Source organism: Paroedura picta, chromosome 5 (assembly GCF_049243985.1).
Source record: "Paroedura picta isolate Pp20150507F chromosome 5, Ppicta_v3.0, whole genome shotgun sequence".
In the NCBI taxonomy this organism is placed as follows: Eukaryota; Metazoa; Chordata; class Lepidosauria; order Squamata; family Gekkonidae; genus Paroedura; species Paroedura picta.
The window spans coordinates 98568574-98586774 of record NC_135373.1 but is presented as its reverse complement, the minus strand read 5'-3'; the positions used below and the strand labels follow the sequence as shown (position 1 = coordinate 98586774).

Here is an 18201-nt window from a genome sequence, read left to right as displayed (position 1 = left end):
ACATAATATAAGGAGGTTGGGCGAACATAAATCCAATGGATAGTGTGAAGAACAGAGCAATGTTGTTGAAATAGCTGACTATAAAACCCAGCCAAAACAAAAATAACCCTACAAAACCAACCAAACAAAAAACAGCCCAACAAACAAGTTTCTGCCAAAAGGCTTTATTATTTATTTATCTTAATTATAAAATGGCAAAAAGAAATCCCCAGAAATATGACAGACCCATAATTTGGGCCAAGTCTTTGCTCTCTCATGAGAGCTTAGGTTTCCCCTCCCCCCGCCCATTGCCAGCCTTTTCAGGTGGGAAGTGAGTCAATTTACATACATATACACATCTCATACTTTTATATACTTATAAATACATGTGACTAAGTAGAATGTTGAGTATGGTCAGCCTTGGATGCTAAGCACCCACACTCAACCATGTTAGCTGGAAGGGGACACATACAATTATCTTCTATCCTAGAATAGAGAGCTAGGCTTGAAGCACAGCCCCTTCTAGGAGTCCCATGGTTCAAAGGCTCAAATTGATAGTGCACACATGTTAATATAGAGCCAACCTTTATTATAGAACAGCAAAAGCCTCATCTCTTTAGCAGAAACATTAGAGAGGACAGATATTAGGTTTCATAATCTCATCCTCAACTTTTCAATCCTTGGGGGGGGGGGGGAGGTCTCATTTTGCAGTCTTACATTTTCTGGAAAGTTAAAACTCCTGCTTCCAAGTAGACATACAAAGGAGCAGGATGTGCAATCCTGGAGCAGCGGGAACGAAATGCTAAGGGTGATCAAGTAAATTCCAGGACATTCCATTTCTTTACTTGGCCAGACGGACTAGTCAGCTGGGGAAGGCATACACACAAATAGAAGGAATGGCTAAAATGAAAGAAACAAGTTTAAAGGGGGGGGCGGAAGTTTGGCACTTCTAAGGCCCCAATCTTAGACACAGTTACTTGGAAGAACAACCTAGGGCTGAACTGCATTGTCAGGTTTTTAAGGAGCTGAGTGGAGGTTCCAAGCTGCTGTGGTGGGGAATGGAGAGTCCGAATGGACTCAGAAGGCCACTGAGGGGCCTGGGAAGAGTTCCTGCTTTGCAATGCCCATCTTCAGGCTAAAGCTTTCCCCAGCAGTTTTCCCCTCCTGAAACAGCACCGGACAGGGACTTCTTTCCCCATTTTTGCTGCTCCATGTGCACAGAACACATCACACAGAGCAGCTAAAACTTCTCCAGCACTGATTCAGCACATGAGAACAAGTTGGGGGGAAGGCACAAGCATACCCTCCTGCGATGGCATTCAGGCTCTCCTTTAGTTTTTTAAAAGCCATTCCCCCACAGCTGCTGTGTGGTTGTGAAGAACCAGGATACAATTCTTTAAAAACTCAAATGTGCAGTTTGGTCCTCAGTGGAGCTTTCTTGGAAATACGTGTATTTTGGACTCAGCTTCGACAAAGCAAAGGAAAAGAATTCTGAAGAGAAAGTAACTCAGTGCTTCTATAAACTTCAACAGGATCTATTTTTCAAAGATCTGACACCTGCTGTTCCTCTTGTGTGTCATGGAAAGACAGACAGACAAAGATCTTTATAAGCAAGTAAAAGAACATGCTATTAAGGATATTCAGGAACAGATTTCATGTTATTCATTCCTATATAGCCACAGCTATACCAAAACTGGTATAGAATGCTACCAGAATAGAAAGGCAGTAGATTTTCAAATGGCCACGTGGAGATCCTATCAAGAGCTGAGGTGGCAAGAGATGATCTCTCTCTCCTTTTATTCCTATGCCAGTCTCTTCACACACCATCCCCTCCAGCCTGCTCCAGCAAACAAGAGTCCAGTTTTATCCCACTACAAGAAAGGGAAGAGGACTAGAGAAGAGCCTGTGGTAGGGAAAGGTTGCATTTTCCCCTGTCACCGTAGAAACTTTCAGTGAACAGATGGCATGAAGGCATTCACAGACTATTTGGCTCCCTTGCTAAGGTTGCCTTTTATCCCCAAACGTCACAGAGCAATCCCACTGTCATACAACAAAACGGATTATCATCTCTGAGCAGAAACAAAATCATGTTCCCTTCTGGTCAGCTGTCAACAGCGCAAACAATAGCTTTTGTTACTTTGGGAGCATTAGCAGGGCCTAAGAGTTCCAAATTAACTACATTAATAAGCAAGACAAGGGACCAGGTTGTGTTTGGGATTAAGTGATCATGTCTCTATGAGGCTTCACAAAGGGTAATTGCCTTTGCCCCTGTACATGTTTCCCTGAACGTGGCCATGAGGGATAAGGTAAAGTGGAAAAATAATTTCCAGGGAAAGACAGTGTATTATCATCATTATCATTTGTTCCTTGTCCTGCACAGCTGACCCAAATTTTCTGACCATACTTGGAGGAAGATGGCATGCCAACACCTTTCCTATGAGAACTGCACATAGCATATCATTTAAATACAATGTAGAAGAAAGTTTTATGCAGACTCCTTCTTTCCCAAATAAATAACAATGCTAATTTTGATTTCCAGAGTAGTTAGCAGCCTGCTTGAACAGCCCATGAACCACTTCAAAACTTAGACTTCCTGAAACAGCTACCTTACTTTCACATGTAAAGACTGTGGTATCATAGAAGGCATGTGTTAGGTTACGTAGCTGTACATAGCTGCCACATTTTCTTTTATCACATGGAAGAAAGGCTGCTTAGAGTGATAAAGATTTCCATTTAAAAATCACCAGAATCAAAGAGGGCTTCACATATGGCTATGGATGAATGACAGATAATTATCTCCAGACAGAGATAATTATCTCCAAAATGGGACTCTCCAAGCATGCTGTTCCTAGTCCCGCGGAAATACTGCCAATCAGGATTAGAAAGCCATCCAATCATTTGTCATGAAAGTTTCAGCCACTGAAAAATTACATTGTTAATTTAAGACACAATTTTTATAACAGTACTTCACAGTGAATGCTTTTAACTCCCCCCCCCCACCTTCCTTCGGGTAGCACAAAATAATATTCAAGTTTAATACTGTGTTAGTGTTAACTAGAATGTAAATATTGCAAGACTAACACTTTGGGGGCTACATCTGCCATAAATAGACAATAACAAGGATTAAGCAAAATAAACCAATCTGCCAAGGGATGGTTAGGGTGACTTGGTGCCACCCATCTCATTGAGTTGTGCCACAAGGTTTCTACTCTCCAATTTCTTAGCAGGGAGTATTCTAAAAGCATCAGAAGTGAACCAAGACAACCACGTCCCTAACAAACAAAAACATCCCCCCACACCTTTAGCAAGTAGATACAATGCTTTTTGACTTTATAGCCCCCCCTACCCCTGCAGCATCATATCACATGCAATCCAGTCACTATTCTTGCTGGACGGTCTGGAGCACCCCCTTGCTGTTAATTCTGGCATGAAATCATAAAATAGGAATCTGGTACATTTGGGTTGAAAAAAGGAAAGCCCTGGTGAACGGAGGCACTTTCCACAATATTTGCTAGCTCTGTCCATTATGTCTGCTGAAAGTGTTTCCTCCAGGTGGCTGGATCTGGATGGAATCGAGCAGAGGCCTTAAAGCTTGTCCAAAGGGTCTGAAGCAGTAAGAAAAGGGAAAGAGAAAAAGAAAAGTAGATTTAAGCAAATAATTTCCCAATCAAAATTTTAACAGAGGTTCTTCTGGATAAAAATGAAGAAAAAAATCTAACCATGTACCCAAAGTGAGGGATATAAGGGTATAGCTAGGCCCATTCTGTACACATTGGACAATGCACTTTAGAAGTATGTAGATTATCATGTTTGGAACAGGAAAATCCAGCTGCAAAAGCACTTTGAAAGTGCATTATCCAATGTGTACAGAATAGGCTCTAGAGAGCTTTTTCATTCAGTCTCACCTAATTGCCCTCTTTACTACAGACTTTGATCCACATAGCTGTTGTCCATGCAGGTCCCCTGATGCCCAGCCCAGCCAGTTTTTAGTGGAAACCCTGGCTGGATCCAACCTGACATGTACCGCTTCAGTGCAGCTAATCGCTGAAATCAATCTGCATAGTAGAAAAGGTGCCAGAACAGCCCTGACCCTTGATACAAACCAAGAGCATAGGGCCAGGAAGAATTCTTTCCCACATTTTCCCACCTTTTCCTGGTGACATAAGCCATACTTCTTTGCAAGTCATAATTCTTTGGGTGGTTCTGCCTGTAAGACAGTTGACCATCCTGTCCATATACAGAACGTGATAAATGAGAGGAGCTTCAGGGCTGCTTGCAGTTGGCTGCTGAAGCACCCCTTGGCAGGAGGCAGCTGGCTGCTGTTGCAGTTGTCCAGGAGACAAAAGTTCTGCCCTGGCTTCCCCAGAACCCTGCAAAGAGTATAGAGTGCTGTAGGTTCAGCTCCTGAGCTACTAATTCCAAGGGGCCCACTCTGTGCCTCCCGCCTCAGAGGCCAGCTGGATGGCCACTATAGGAGAGGGGATTTCTCTGTTGCGGCATCCTGTTATGAAATGCCCTGCCTGTAACCTTCTGCCTAGTACTGAAACTAAAGTCTTTCTGGCCCCAAGTAGACATTTTTACTTGTCTGGGCTTTTCCACATGGCTAGCTTAACACAATTTATTGTCCACTGTTTTCTTCTGTGGCTTTTGCTGACTTTGTTATTTATTTGGTTTTGTGGATACTGCTGGTGATCTTTTGTATTTATTGTTAGAAGTACTACATATCATTGGCTGTTAGCAACCGTCATAATTTTAAAGACATGTTGAGTGATTATATAAGTGTTAAATGAAACAAATAGTTACGTGCTCTGGCCTGTGCTAATGTTGCAAGGGGTCCTGGGGAGTGCTCTTCAGGCTGGACACTGCATCTCCTTCCCTCAGCCACTGTGCTGAGGCAGATATAATAAGGTGGAAGATGACCCAGAGAGAGTGCTCTGCCTCCCTAGGAATGTTTCTCCAGGCATCTGCTTGGAATGCCCGAGCAATTCAGCTGGCCCTTAGCGGACAGGTATGCAGACTGACCATATCCCTGACATAAAGTTGAAGGAAGAGTTTCTTGTATGTGTTTTGTCCATGAAATGATTGAGACTTCTCAGTCACTAATTTTGTTTTCACAAAATCCCTGAATAGTAGAAACACTCCCAGTCACTTACATACTGGCACTTTTAGGATTCCCCCTCCCCACTAGAATGCTAGTTTTCACAATATAGCTAAAATGCTGAAATTATGGATTTTGTAGACAAGGATTAAGAAACAACTGTGCCTTGTTCAGATCTCTTGCTTGAAGCCAGTCTGAAGGGTGTGTATTTTACACTAATAAAACCAGTGCCATCACCAAAGAATTCCTAAGATGCCACAGCTACTAACCTTATATTTATTTATGAAGCTAAAACTCACATTCTAAGACTGGGGAAACAACCTTTTGTGCCTAAATACAGTGAAGAGGTTGGTGTTCCAACAAAAATGGGGGGTGGAAGGTGCGAAGAATTGTACTTGGTCAGACACACTTGGAGCAAGTGAGCCACCAGTGAGGCTACTGGCAACTCTGGAATTTGCCTTTGACTTGGCTGACATCTGCGCAGATCTGGGAGGCAATGACAGGCATAAACAATGCCTACTGCTTTCTCCTGCACTGCTAATCTCAGAAGTGCCTCAGTTGCTTGGGTAGTGATCATGCCAAACAAAGTGATGTGGTGTGTTGCTGTTGACTCATAGAATCATAGAGTTGGAAGGGACCTCATGGGTCATCTAGTCCAACCCCCTGCACTATGCAGGACACTCACAACCCTATCGCTCACCCACTGTAACCTGCCACCCCCTTAAGCTTTCACAGAATCAGATTCTCTGTCAGATGGCTATCCAGCCTCTGCTTAAAAATTTCCAAAGTTGGAGAACCCACCACCTCCCGAAGAAGCCTGTTCCACTGAGAAACCGCTCGAACTGTCAGGAACTTCTTCCAGATGTTTAAATGGAATTTCTTTTGAAGTAATTTAATCCCATTGGTTCTGGTCTGTCCCTCTGAGGCAAGAGAGAACAACTCTGCTCCATCCTCTATATGGCAGCCTCTTAAATATTTTAAGATGACTCAGGCTCTAGTATGTTGCTGAGGGCTGCCTACCCCAGTTCTAAAGAGTGCAGCATGACATTTATCAAGGTACTCACGTTGCAAGCACTTCAGATGGAAGGTCAGTGATGTAGGAAGGGATCTTTCTCCCAGTTAAAAACTGTGCCACTTCATTGCTGAACGTATTGCAGTTATGGTCAAAAAGATTGTAAGATTCTCCCCTGTAGCCCAAAGAAAGTCCAAACACAGGGAAGAGAATAAATAAGAGACAGCAAATCAATAATGCAGAACAATCACCTTTCATTCAAAAGGACTATAACAGCTTGCATATAATGTTCCTCAAAACCAGTAAGCCTCTCAGCACACCTATCAGAGGCCAGTTACACAATGGGAAGTGATTAATTCAACCAAAAGCTGGGTACTCATCCCCCCCCTTACATCTCTACATGGAACCCCCTTTCCTCAACAGCTATCAACAAAAAACAGAAGCACAACACACAAATGTGCATGATTGTCCTAACATGCATATAGTTTAGCTCCATATACTGCAATGTCCACATTATATAGTACAGGTTAATGCTACATTGATTTAGCCTGCAATTAATCTACAGTATGTAAACTAAAATGCAAATGCCAGAAAGTTTTCAATGTTGAGTGGTTATAACTACATTACTCTTGAGATGGGCAAAATGTTATCCGCAAAAAATGCTGATGAAGAAATCCTAAATTCATAAACTCCTTAATAAAGATTGCCTTGGCATACTCAGCCTGTCCGTAGATCTTAACTTCTCCCCTTCTGTTGTTTTTGTGTACCCCAACCGGCAAGAACCATCTGCAGGATGGTTGCCTTTCTGATTTCTTGTACAATCACACATCTCTGTAGCATATATGAACAATTGACCTGCTTCCGTACAGGGAGAACACAAAATTCTCCTTGAAATAGATCTCCTCTGTAAAGAACTCCCAAGACACCCTGTTCCTCAACAATGAGGTGGAGAAAGAAACCTCAGAGCTTGAAAACTGTGCTTGGCACAGGATAACCATGACTATGTAAACAGAGATATTGTTGCAAATTACATTTCAAAGAGTACCTGACCAGACAGAAGACAATCAACCACTGTTGCACTTTGTGTTATCATTGGCTCAATACAACAGTGTATACCCAGCATAACAATGTAGTCTATTTTGACCTTGCACCTCTCTCCCCCACCAAGCTCTATGAAAGAATTTGAGTGGAAAAGTAGAGTTTCTAGTTTCAAAGAGGCAGATTGTTGGTTCTCCAACTTTGAAACGGCAACTGGACTCTTTAAACTTTCAATAGTACAATTTAGCCCCTTGAGGAAGTTGCCCAACAGCACTGTCATATGAGGACAGGTAACGATGTTGTTCCTCCAGTCTCATGAGGAGTAGTGTAGTGGTTAAGAGTGGTAGTTCCTAATCTGGAGAACTTGGTTTGATTATCTGCTCCTCCACAGCTGGGTAACACTGGGCTTGTCACAATCCTGATAACAGTGTTCTCACAAAGCAGTCCTGTCAGGGCTCTCTCAGCCCCACCTACCTCATAGGCTGTGTGTTGTAGGGAGAGGAGAGCAAGGGAAAGCTGCTGTGTAAGCTGCTTTGAGACTCATTCGGGTAGTGAAAAGCAGGATAAAAAACCTAACTCTTCTTCTCAGAACTGGATTTCTGAGCCTCAGGCAGGGTTGCTTGAAGAGTGCAGTTGCCAACTTCCAGGGGGGGGGGGAACATTTCCCATCCCTTCAATAGAGGCGTAATGGAATGGTATTTACACCCTTGCTATGAAAAAAGTTCAACTACCTATTTCACACATTAAACCTTTATTAAAGGTTTAGGACATATTCCTCCCAGGCTCATTGGCAATCCTATTGAAAATGGGAATGGGGGGGGGGGAGAATAGAGAGAGAACTTCCTCTTAAGGTAAATTCAGCTTGTGGGATTTGACCCTTGGTATCCAGGTGAGAGGTCAAGGCATACAACAACTCTCCAGTCCTATAATTCTGAGCTCTGGAAGGCAATGGTAAGACCTGACCCTGGAGTTCTTGATGGAAGTGGATGGCTAAGTGATGCTTTCTCACTTCCTCCTCCTGCATCAGAGCACTAGGAGCAAGTCAAGTAGACTTAATGTCACTTTTTGAGCCTTTCAGCAAAGTCCCAGCCTTGCAAGACTATGGAAAAATTGTTCTATGGCATTTTTGTCTGGGGATAAATAGAAGGGAAAATAATAGTCTCCAGTCCCCTTTAACTCCCAACAGGAATGTTGCAGGGGATTTATATTTGGAAACTAATGCAAAGATACCAGCTTCCAATCAACCTTAATATAACTGGAAGGGCTGCCCATGTACCTATTTTGCCCCCCTCCCATATCCATATAGTATTGTTGTTGTGTCTGACCCATCGCGACCCCATGGACAATGATCCTCCAGGCCTTCCTATCCTCTACCATTCCCCGGAGTCCATATAGTATTTGTTGTTGTTGTTAGGTGCGAATTCGTGTCTGACCCATCGTGCAGACCCTCCTAATCTGTAGCATACAATATGAAGCAAAATGTAAGGAAGTATGGCTCATGCAAATCATTCCAACATGAACTCTGAAGCAGACAGTAACTTGCTATGCATTATATTTATTTTAAATATTTTTGTATAAACTTACAGCCACAGAGCTGTCAAAAAAAATTTAAATTTAAAAACATGCTTATGGAATCTGTACCAAGAAGTGTTAGAGCCTCTTGTGGCGCAGAGTGGAAAGGCAGCCGTCTGAAAGCTTTGCCCATGAGGCTGGGAGTTCAATCCCAGCAGCCGGCTCAAGGTCGACTCAGCCTTCCATCCTTCCGAGGTTGGTAAAATGAGTACCCAGCTTGCTGGGGGGTAAACGGTAATGACTGGGGAAGGCACTGGCAAACCACCCCGTATTGAGTCTGCCATGAAAACGCTAGAGGGCGTCACCCCAAGGGTCAGACATGACTCGGTGCTTGCACAGGGGATACCTTTACCTTTACCAAGAAGTGTTACTTCTTTTATATCTTTCTCAGCATTTTCTTACCTGAATATAGATTCTCCCAATGAGCCCAAGTATTCCAAGAAGAGATCTTCTGTAACTTCTGTGCATCCCAGGTCTACAATAGAATCTGGAGGCCCAAGCAACGTCCCACCCTGTGAAATTTACACCCCAGAAGATACCAAATAAATAGTCAGAATTTCTTCTGTTTCAAGCCCCTCGCCCCAAGACATAGTACTGCTAAAGAACTTCACATGGTCAAAAACTTATAGGGCAACTCTAACTAAACAATGTTGGTTATCTAAAAGTGGTATACTGTATTGTGCTAGATGTACGAAATGCAAAGTCTATTTCCAAATTAGAAAACTGTAGCACTCACACAAGACATTTTTCGGAGTTCTTAAGCATAGCCCATTTCTGGACTGGCAATGTTTCACTAAATATCTCATTTACTTACTAATGTTCTAAGTTATAGAAATTGATATGCAGCAACCTACGAGGAGCTTAGAATTAGAAAAATAAAGAAATATTTCAAACTTACAGGCGCGCAACTGGAGATCCCACCACTTCCATAGAAGAATTCATCCCTGTGGACAATTATGGAAGTGTGCCTGGGAAGAAAGAAAGGGGAACAGGGAGAAAGCATGTTGAAAACATACATTAAACAGAATCATGAGGGAGAATGTGTGTTGAAAACAAATGAATTAGGATGAGTAAAAATCATAACACCCTCCCACCCAGAATATTACTAAATCAAATAGATTAGCAAAGTTAATGGGAAACAAACCCAATTTTAAACCTAATTTCGGACAGTGTCTTCTGTCCTTTCAGGTACTGGGGCTATTTTTGATGCAAGCTCAACTGCATGAAAATAAGAGGGCCTGTTCCATGCAAGTAGAATTTTTATATGGCTTTTTATCAATTAAGGAAATCTTAGTTAATTACTCATTAAAGGTTTAACAAATCAATTGATTATGTTTCATATAATTATTGATTAAGCATACAAAACATGATTACAAATAAAATAAGTTCTGAATAAAAGCATCATTTTATAATGTCACAACAGACTCCATGTCTGAGGAGACAAAGTCTCCCATGAAGAAGATTTTGCCTCTTCTAAGATAGCAAATGACACCTGTAGTTTTCCGTGCTTTAAATAATCATTTGAATTACTGCTCAAATCAAAGCAGTTTTAAAAATCAAATCAAACACAGCAGCCTTAACTTTCCAAAGTAATCTATGTTTCCAATTTGGCTCATTGAAAATGCAGATGATTTCCATTTCAGCAGTCCCTGATATTTATGAAACTATTTCAGGTGGTAGCTCCTAGGCAAAACCTTTTTCTGCTCCAGACCCTCAAGAGCTGCTGCCAGCCACCAGCCACAGTGGGCAATACTGAGTTGCCAACTTTGAACATTAATATGTTCAATGGGCAAAATTAAAACTCAGTATCGCCAAAAAACTGATCAAGAACATCTTTGTTTCTGTGTAACACTCATATATTTTGGATTGGGGTGTAAGGTTGCCAACTGCCTGTAAAAAGTCCTTCCCCTTTAATAGAGGCTTAATGGGATGTTATTTATCTCCATGCCATAAAAAGTGTCCACTGCCCATTTCCACACATTGCATCTCTTGGCAGCCCTGTAAACAATGAACTACTGAAACTGAGGCTCTATTTTCCAATATAGGAAAGTGCTTATGATCTAAATTAAGGTTTAGGCTGTTACATTCATGCAATCACTTTTTCTAGTAGAGCAAACACTATTGAGCATCCATTTTTATGTTGGTTACTCACCAGATGCCATCCAGCTGCTTCCCTGTATATGTAAGAGAGAAAACAGAAATCTACTGAGTATCTTGCAACCTGTTACCTCTCTCAGCTATTAATTCATGTTGCATTACAAACAAAACAGTATCAAATGACAGCTCAAAAAAGCAGAGAAAACAGTATAATTCTTCCCTTTTGGGGAAGTTAGCGCTATAGGCATTGACTGGAATGGCACTGGGTCACACTCTTAGCCTTGAAGGTTATGCTAACAGGTCACAAAATGACATGGAGACACACTACTTGAACCTGCTCTTAGAGCATGCTAGGAAATAACTGGATGCCTAGCCCATTGCCTGGAGAAAAAAAATGTCCTGCCTCTTTAGTAATAGCTTAATGGGATGCTGTTTACCTAGTGAAATTGTTTATTTCCATGCCATGAAAAGCTTCAACTGCATATCTCCACACATTATGCCTTTATTAAAGGAACAGGATGTCTTTTTTCCTCCTGTCCTGCGGCATGTAAAAAGAAATTCCCAACAATTTCAAGTGAGTTGGTTCTTTCTTTTCAAGACAGCAAAAATCTGCCTATTATCACCCAATCTGCAAGTATGGGAAGGCTAGTAATTTATTACTTGTAAGCAAATATGTTTCTGTTTATGGTGATTTGGAAGTGATCTGGAAGACTATTTAATAAACTAGGAGCCACTGCTGTGAAAGACCAGGCAGAAGAAGCTCTCACATATCTGAAGAGGGGAATGGAAGAAAAACAACTGGAAATGATGGTCCTTTGGGAATATAAGTCCCAGATGAAGGACTTTAACAGTAAGAATCAGCATTTTGAATCAAAGCCAGAAACGGAAGAGAGATCAGTGTAGCAGGTTCAAGAAGACAGCACTATGTGCTAAGTAACTCGTTCCAGACAATAATCAAGCTGCTGCATTTTCTATCAACAGAAATTTCTGAGTAATCTACAAATGGAATATGGGAAGGGAGAAGGATTAACTTACACACACCACTACTCTGTTCAGAATTTGAACACTCCATCGCTGCTTTTATTATATTTATATACCGCCCTCTCATGAGGCTCAGGGTGGTTTACATAGAACAGGGAACAGTACAGATAACTTAGTAATTGTAAACAGTAACAATACAGTGATAGCAACAGAACAGTGGAACAGAAATGTTACTGTTCTCACCATTGTTCAATTACATCATACTGAGGGCCCCATCAACTGTGGGTTTCATGGGAGGAAAGGCTCAGGGGCCAATGGAAGATAATTTGTTCATGTTGACCTCAACCAAATGCCTGGCAGAGCAGCTCCCTTCTGCATGCCCTCTGGAACTGTTCAAGTTCTGTCAGGGGCCTGATAATTGATAGGTTGTCGTGGGTCCAGATATGGTTTTTTGAGCACTGGGCAAACCACTGCCTCTTTTAGCCCTTCCAGATATTCTCCTGTTGAACGAGAGACTGATTATCTTCTGGAGGGGGGGCACTATTCTTATATCAGTTGTTTTTAGCAGCCATAATGAACATGGGTCTAAAGGGCATGTGGTTAGCTTTGCTGCCTTTACCATCTTGTCCACTTCAGTCATCTGAAGTTCCTCATTGTACTCTCCAAAGATGGCCAAGGGGCCTCTAGCCCACTTTCTTATCTAAAGTTGGAAGGAGGTTGGGGCAGAGTTTTGAGATTTTGTCTGCAAAATGACTCGCAAATGCCTCATAGCTGTTATCCAATTGGTTATTATTTCGGCGTCCTTCCTCCAGGGTGGTAAGAGATCTAAATAATTGCACTGGGTGTGAGCAGACGCGATGGCAGTTGAGTAAAATTTGCACTTTATCAACTTCACCGCGATCTCCTAGGCTCTCAACTACATTCTATAAGATGTTCTTGAAGCTTCATCACAAGTCTTCCTCCAGACTTGCTCTAGTAGTCTCAGTTCCCATTTCTTATTGTGGAGCTCCTTGGTGTATCAAGGGGCCTGCTTGAGATGGGGGCAGAGACCACATACTACATCATTCTTGTTCTGGCCCCAAGATGCAGTTGCCATCTGATCCAAAAGAGTACAATAACTGGTTCAGAAAATGGCTACTATTTTGCTTTTGGTACATGTGACCCTTTGCTTTATGATGCATATATCATACTCAGATGTTTCCTCTAACATCTGTGTTAATCCCTCTGTCAGAGAAAAGAACATTAGGACAAAATGCACTGTGATTTTATAACAAACATAGAAAGCAATGTACCACATAAACATAAGCACCCCTGGTAATTTGTATCCTTTGAAAAGTTTCATGCACAATCTGAAAGTATTAATTGACTAAGATTTATGGGGTAGAAGGAGGCAGCTTGAATGTTAGGTTCGGTTAACCAAAAGAATATTAAACCAATGTTACTTAAACCAAATGTTACTTAACTAAAAATAGAAAATTTTCATGTTTGAACAACTAGATTCAGACCCTTATGCAAGAAGTTAAAAGTAAAATGCAAAACAATTGTTGAAAGTGATGTGCGACAAATGTTCTTCTAAAGTCACAATCTGTGACATTAGCGTTACAAGTAGATCTAGAGTGGTGAAGACCAAAAATGGGCAGGGTGTGGAAGAATAGTTTTGATAGCTGTAACTATTATATAAAGCTGTAACATTGACAGCTTTACATGAAAATTTGCTGATCTAAGTTTAGGTTGAGACTTTGACACAAACTGTGGCTTCACTGAAAGTCTTCTAAAATCCTGAAAATCTGTTTTATTTAATGTTTAACAGCAAGTTGTTAGGATGAGGAAACAGTAAAAATGCATATCAGCCAAATCAAAGCCAAATGAATGTGCAAATGTTTATCTTAAATACGGGAACTTTATAATTTTAAATTTTCTCTTCTCTAGTGCTGCATATGGTTTTAAAATTGACATTAAAACCACTGCTTCTGTCCACCAGCTTTAAAGCAGTGGTATCAAATAAAAATTATGGGTTGTATTCTACAATTGTGTGTTACTTAGATCAGGGGTAGTCAACCTGTGGTCCTCCAGATGTCCATGGACTACAATTCCCATGAGCCCCTGCCAGCGAATGCTGGCAGGGGCTCATGGGAATTGTAGTCCACAGACATCTGGAGGACCACAGGTTGACTACCCCTGACTTAGATGACTGTGTTCTATGGGCACTAAACGCATTCTACTTACACAAGAGTTGTACTGTCAAAATGTGTCAGTATGCATCGACAGAACACACTATACTTTGTTGCACAGGGTAGTAGGATAAAGCCCAATACAACTGAACACAAACCAGAAATGTACAGTATTTGCACATACACGTAATACATTTCTAGAGTCTGTAGCTGCCTACTAGTTAGCAAAGAATCTTCATTTGAAGTTATGTAGTTATGTCTGAGAATGGCAAGAGTAGTTGCCATCCTGAATAAAAATATTCAGTCACCTATGTTAGTAAACTTTTGAGATACAAAAAATAATTATGATTTTTCTTTAAGACCATAGAACACCCTGAAAACAAGTAATGTCATGAAAGTACAATGGATCTATAAAATCATTGGTTATAACTACCAGACTCCTGAATAATGACCTGAAAGCTGAAATAATTTAATTTCAAATATCACTTTCCTTTGCAGAGAGAGCTATGTAACACGTTCCCCCACCCAACTCTTTGGACTTCCCCCTCTGCTGCGTTCTCCCACCCCTCTCTGCTGCATTCTCATTTCTGATCCTGAAGTTTGCCCTGTCACTGTGACCAATGAGTGTGTCACAATAGTCACTTCACACAGCAGCCACACAATATAAGCACCTCCCACACACTGAATAGTTTTTAAAGCTAAGCTTTTGCTTACACACTACATGCAAGCCTTTTCTTGTTTCTTGCCTTCCCCAGAGATTTGTGGGTAGGTGGGAGTGGAAAGCAGAGAACCAGTTTGGTGTAGTGGTTAGGAGTGTGGACTTCTAATTTGGCGAGCCGGTTCAATTCTGCGCTCCCCCACATGCAACCAGCTGGGTGACCTTGGGCTCACCACGGCACTGATAAAACTATTCTGACCAAGCAGTGATATCAGGGCTCTCTCAGCCTCACCCACCTCACAGGGTGTCTGTCGTGGGGAGAGGAATTGGAAGGCGACTGTAAGCTTCCTTCAGGTAGAGAAAAGCGGCATATAAGAACCAACTCTTCTTAACATTTCACTTTTCACTAGTAGTATCTAAAACCCAAAAAGCTTAGAGACATAATATATAACAGGCTTTTGGACACAATTTTGGTAGGGATTGGGGAGGGGGGCAATAAACATACTCTGTGTGGGGGGGGGGCAGGCATTCTCCACACAATTTCCTTAAAAGTTGTACTTTATTGCAGATAAATTGCATTTCCCCAGCATGCAAGAATTTTTCTCTGGAGAAAATATAATACTTTTCTAGATAACTTTTTTCTTGCTGTTACTGAAAGTTTTGTGTGGAATGCAGATAAATTACTAGGGGCACCTTTTGTGTCAAAATTTACTGGAAACAGTGAACTCCCTTGTCCTGTATTGGTTACACATCTAGTCATTGAAAAGAATAAAACTACAGTAGCAATATACACATCTCCCCTCTCTATTATATATGGACAGTGTGTAAGGGAACTGCCATTGAAAATGGGCCTGTGGAAATTTTGCTGAAAGGTTAAAATGTAGTTGAAAAAAGTTTAGCATGCACACAAAGGACCTGACAGTCTGTCAGCACTCCTATGCTCCCATTACAACTGCTAAAGTTGCCCAACTAGCAAAACCGTGTTTAGACAGTAAGGGCTTGGGGAGAGAGGTCTTTGTGACTCTAGAATTCTTACGTCCCTGGCAAAACTGCAATTATTTCAGCATTATGTTAAAGCCTTTCTATATGATCTGATAGCACAAATTATAACACACTATTTCCTGAAGATGAATGAGATCTTATGTTGGTTTTTAAATTCTATCATCCACCACAAAATTTTAATATTAAATGGTTAATGTCAGATAAATGCTTCAAACCATGCATGACCTGGAAAGCCCAGGCAATCTCGGTTGGGTCAGATCTCTGGTGTATCAAGTAGCCAACAGTTGTTCCCATTTCAGTCTCTATGTTCTTCTGTTTTGTAAGCATACATTTACTTGATGTTATAAGGGAACATTGTTGAAGAGGTGGCTTTTCATTTTCCTGTCTCCAATATCCACAATGTCTTAAACCACACAGATACTGTACTGACCATTTTACTAGACATCTGAAGAAAATTAGTTCACTATGAAGGCAGCATTCTACTTTATTGACAGCCCTCACTTATTAATCTTTACTCAGAAGTAAATCACACAGAGTTCAACAGGGCTTATTCCAAGGTGAGAAAGCATGCATAGTACTAATGTTTTGAGACACTCCCCACATAGTTGTACCTATCAGACAGAAGACCCCAGATCTTATCAGATGAAGTTCTCTATCATTATTTCAGCAGGCAAGAAATAATCAGATTAAAATCCATCATATACACTTGCACTGTATGTATGTTAAGACTGACTGAATAGATTGCTTCATAACTAGTATCAGCAATGCCGATGAGGACCGGCTCTGGGAAGGCAGTTCCTTTCAAGTGAAAGTGGATTGTCAGATACAAGACCATCTCCCTAACAGCAAGCCCTCTTCTTCCAGTCTAACAACATAAACTTAAATTATGGTCAAGGCCTGATATAACCATCAAAAAGTGCTGTCATTGGAGATGAGGAAACAAACTCTATGAACTCAATGAACTCTAGAACATCACCTGTCTACTATGTAATTAGCTGGGTAGAAATAACAGAATTTTCATATTTTAACCTTATTGTTTCAATTATGTTGTCACCCACCCTGAACTGTATTGGAAGGGCTGATAGAAAAATAAATGTTTATTTTATTTAAATACCACCAATCATCCTGGGAGGAGGGGAGAAGAGTAGTTAAAGTTCACATGACTAAGTTAAAGGCTGACATGACTAAGCAACTAGCATTCATGGCAGATATATACAAGGGGAAAAAGAGTTTTGATGCCTTGCTTTTTTTGCTACCATAGATTAAATCTGCCATTATACTGCCAGATTTTGCTGCCATTATACTCAACAGAGTTTAAGTGCAGAGGTGTTTCATTCCAGTGACTTTGACACTGGAATGACAAACTTAAACCCCTAACAACACAGCTATACTGAAGGCAGTTTTGAAAACAGGATTTGCAACCCATGATCTCAAGTTGTTATTCAAGCTCAGTGTTATAAATCAGAGATGACCTTCTCATATACTCTTACCTTGCTAGTTCAGCTACCTTTTACCATGATGAAGGGACATATTTGCATCTCTAAAATACTGATTAACACCTTACTTAAAGGCCTACTAGTCATTTAAATACTTATTCCTTTTCTGTTCAGGGGAAAATAACAATATATGATAGTGAGCTCTGTTTGACGGCAGAACTGATATTTGTCTTCCATTACCACACATTCACATACACATACAAAAGAAAGTGAGATGCTTCTGAATTAACAGGCCCCAGGGCATCTGGATAGGCACAGGTATGCCTCGATCATCATGACAGGCACACCGCTACCAAGTTTTCCCCTTTTAAACTCCCTCCATCCACCCCATGGGCACCATGCCTGCCAAACCAATCCTTGCTAAGCTAGGTGGAGGGGATGGGGATGGGCATATTACCCAGCCCCTCCCCCCATTTTTGGACAGGGACGAGGCAGGGAGAAAGAAGAGGTGAGAAAGGACTTTGGGACATCAGCCCTCGAAGGTCAGGCATGCCCCCCCCCCCCGATGGGCAGGGTGACGCTCCCATCTCTTTTCCTCCCCGCCGGGGCAAAGGCTGAGGCCCCCGGCCCCAGCGTGTGTCCGAGGCACCAGGGAGAGACGGCAGAAGCGGAGGTGGCGGCAGCGGGCGGGTGGGTGCCCGTCCTTCCTCTCCCCGCAGCCCTTACCGAGCATGATAGGGCTGAGGCGCCGAGCCATGCCCTTGGACAGGTCGTAAACGTAGAGCTTCACCGGGTACAGCATCGGAGGGGAGTCCATGGCATGAAGAGGAGCGGGGGGCTACCGGAAAGCCCTCCGAACGACGCGGAATCGCCCAGCGGAGGCGCTCGGGAGGAAAGGAAGAGCCCAGCCCCGCCGGCTCCTGCAGCCCCGCCGCTCTCCGGCAGTTGCCGGTCTTATAGCCCAACTGACAGAAGGGACGGAGAACAGAGGAGGAGGGTCGAGGAAGCGAACGTCCCCTCCACGCATGCGCCGCCCCCCCGCCAGCTCCGCCTCCGATCGCTGGGCCCTCAGCGAGGAAGCGGCGCTAAACGCTAGAAGGAGGAGCTACGTAGTGAATGCGCTACTCCGGGTGGGCGGAGCAAATGAGGACAATGTG

General features: G+C 42.1%; 2 protein-coding genes across 2 annotated transcripts in view; one reads left to right on the top strand and one right to left on the bottom strand.

Moving 5' to 3' along the window:
* XRCC6 (X-ray repair cross complementing 6) overlaps positions 1 to 18201 on the top strand; it is a 43760-nt gene that overhangs the window by 2241 nt on the left and 23318 nt on the right. The gene's annotated exons all lie outside the window — the stretch shown is intronic.
* DESI1 (desumoylating isopeptidase 1) lies at positions 145 to 18188 on the bottom strand. The gene is made up of 6 exons (XM_077339364.1): positions 17771 to 18188; positions 10852 to 10873; positions 9598 to 9667; positions 9102 to 9211; positions 6142 to 6264; positions 145 to 3584 (listed from the first exon to the last, which is right to left on the bottom strand). Exons 1-6 carry the CDS (start codon positions 17859 to 17861, stop codon positions 3491 to 3493), a joined length of 510 nt encoding a protein of 169 aa, XP_077195479.1. The 5' UTR covers positions 17862 to 18188; the 3' UTR covers positions 145 to 3490.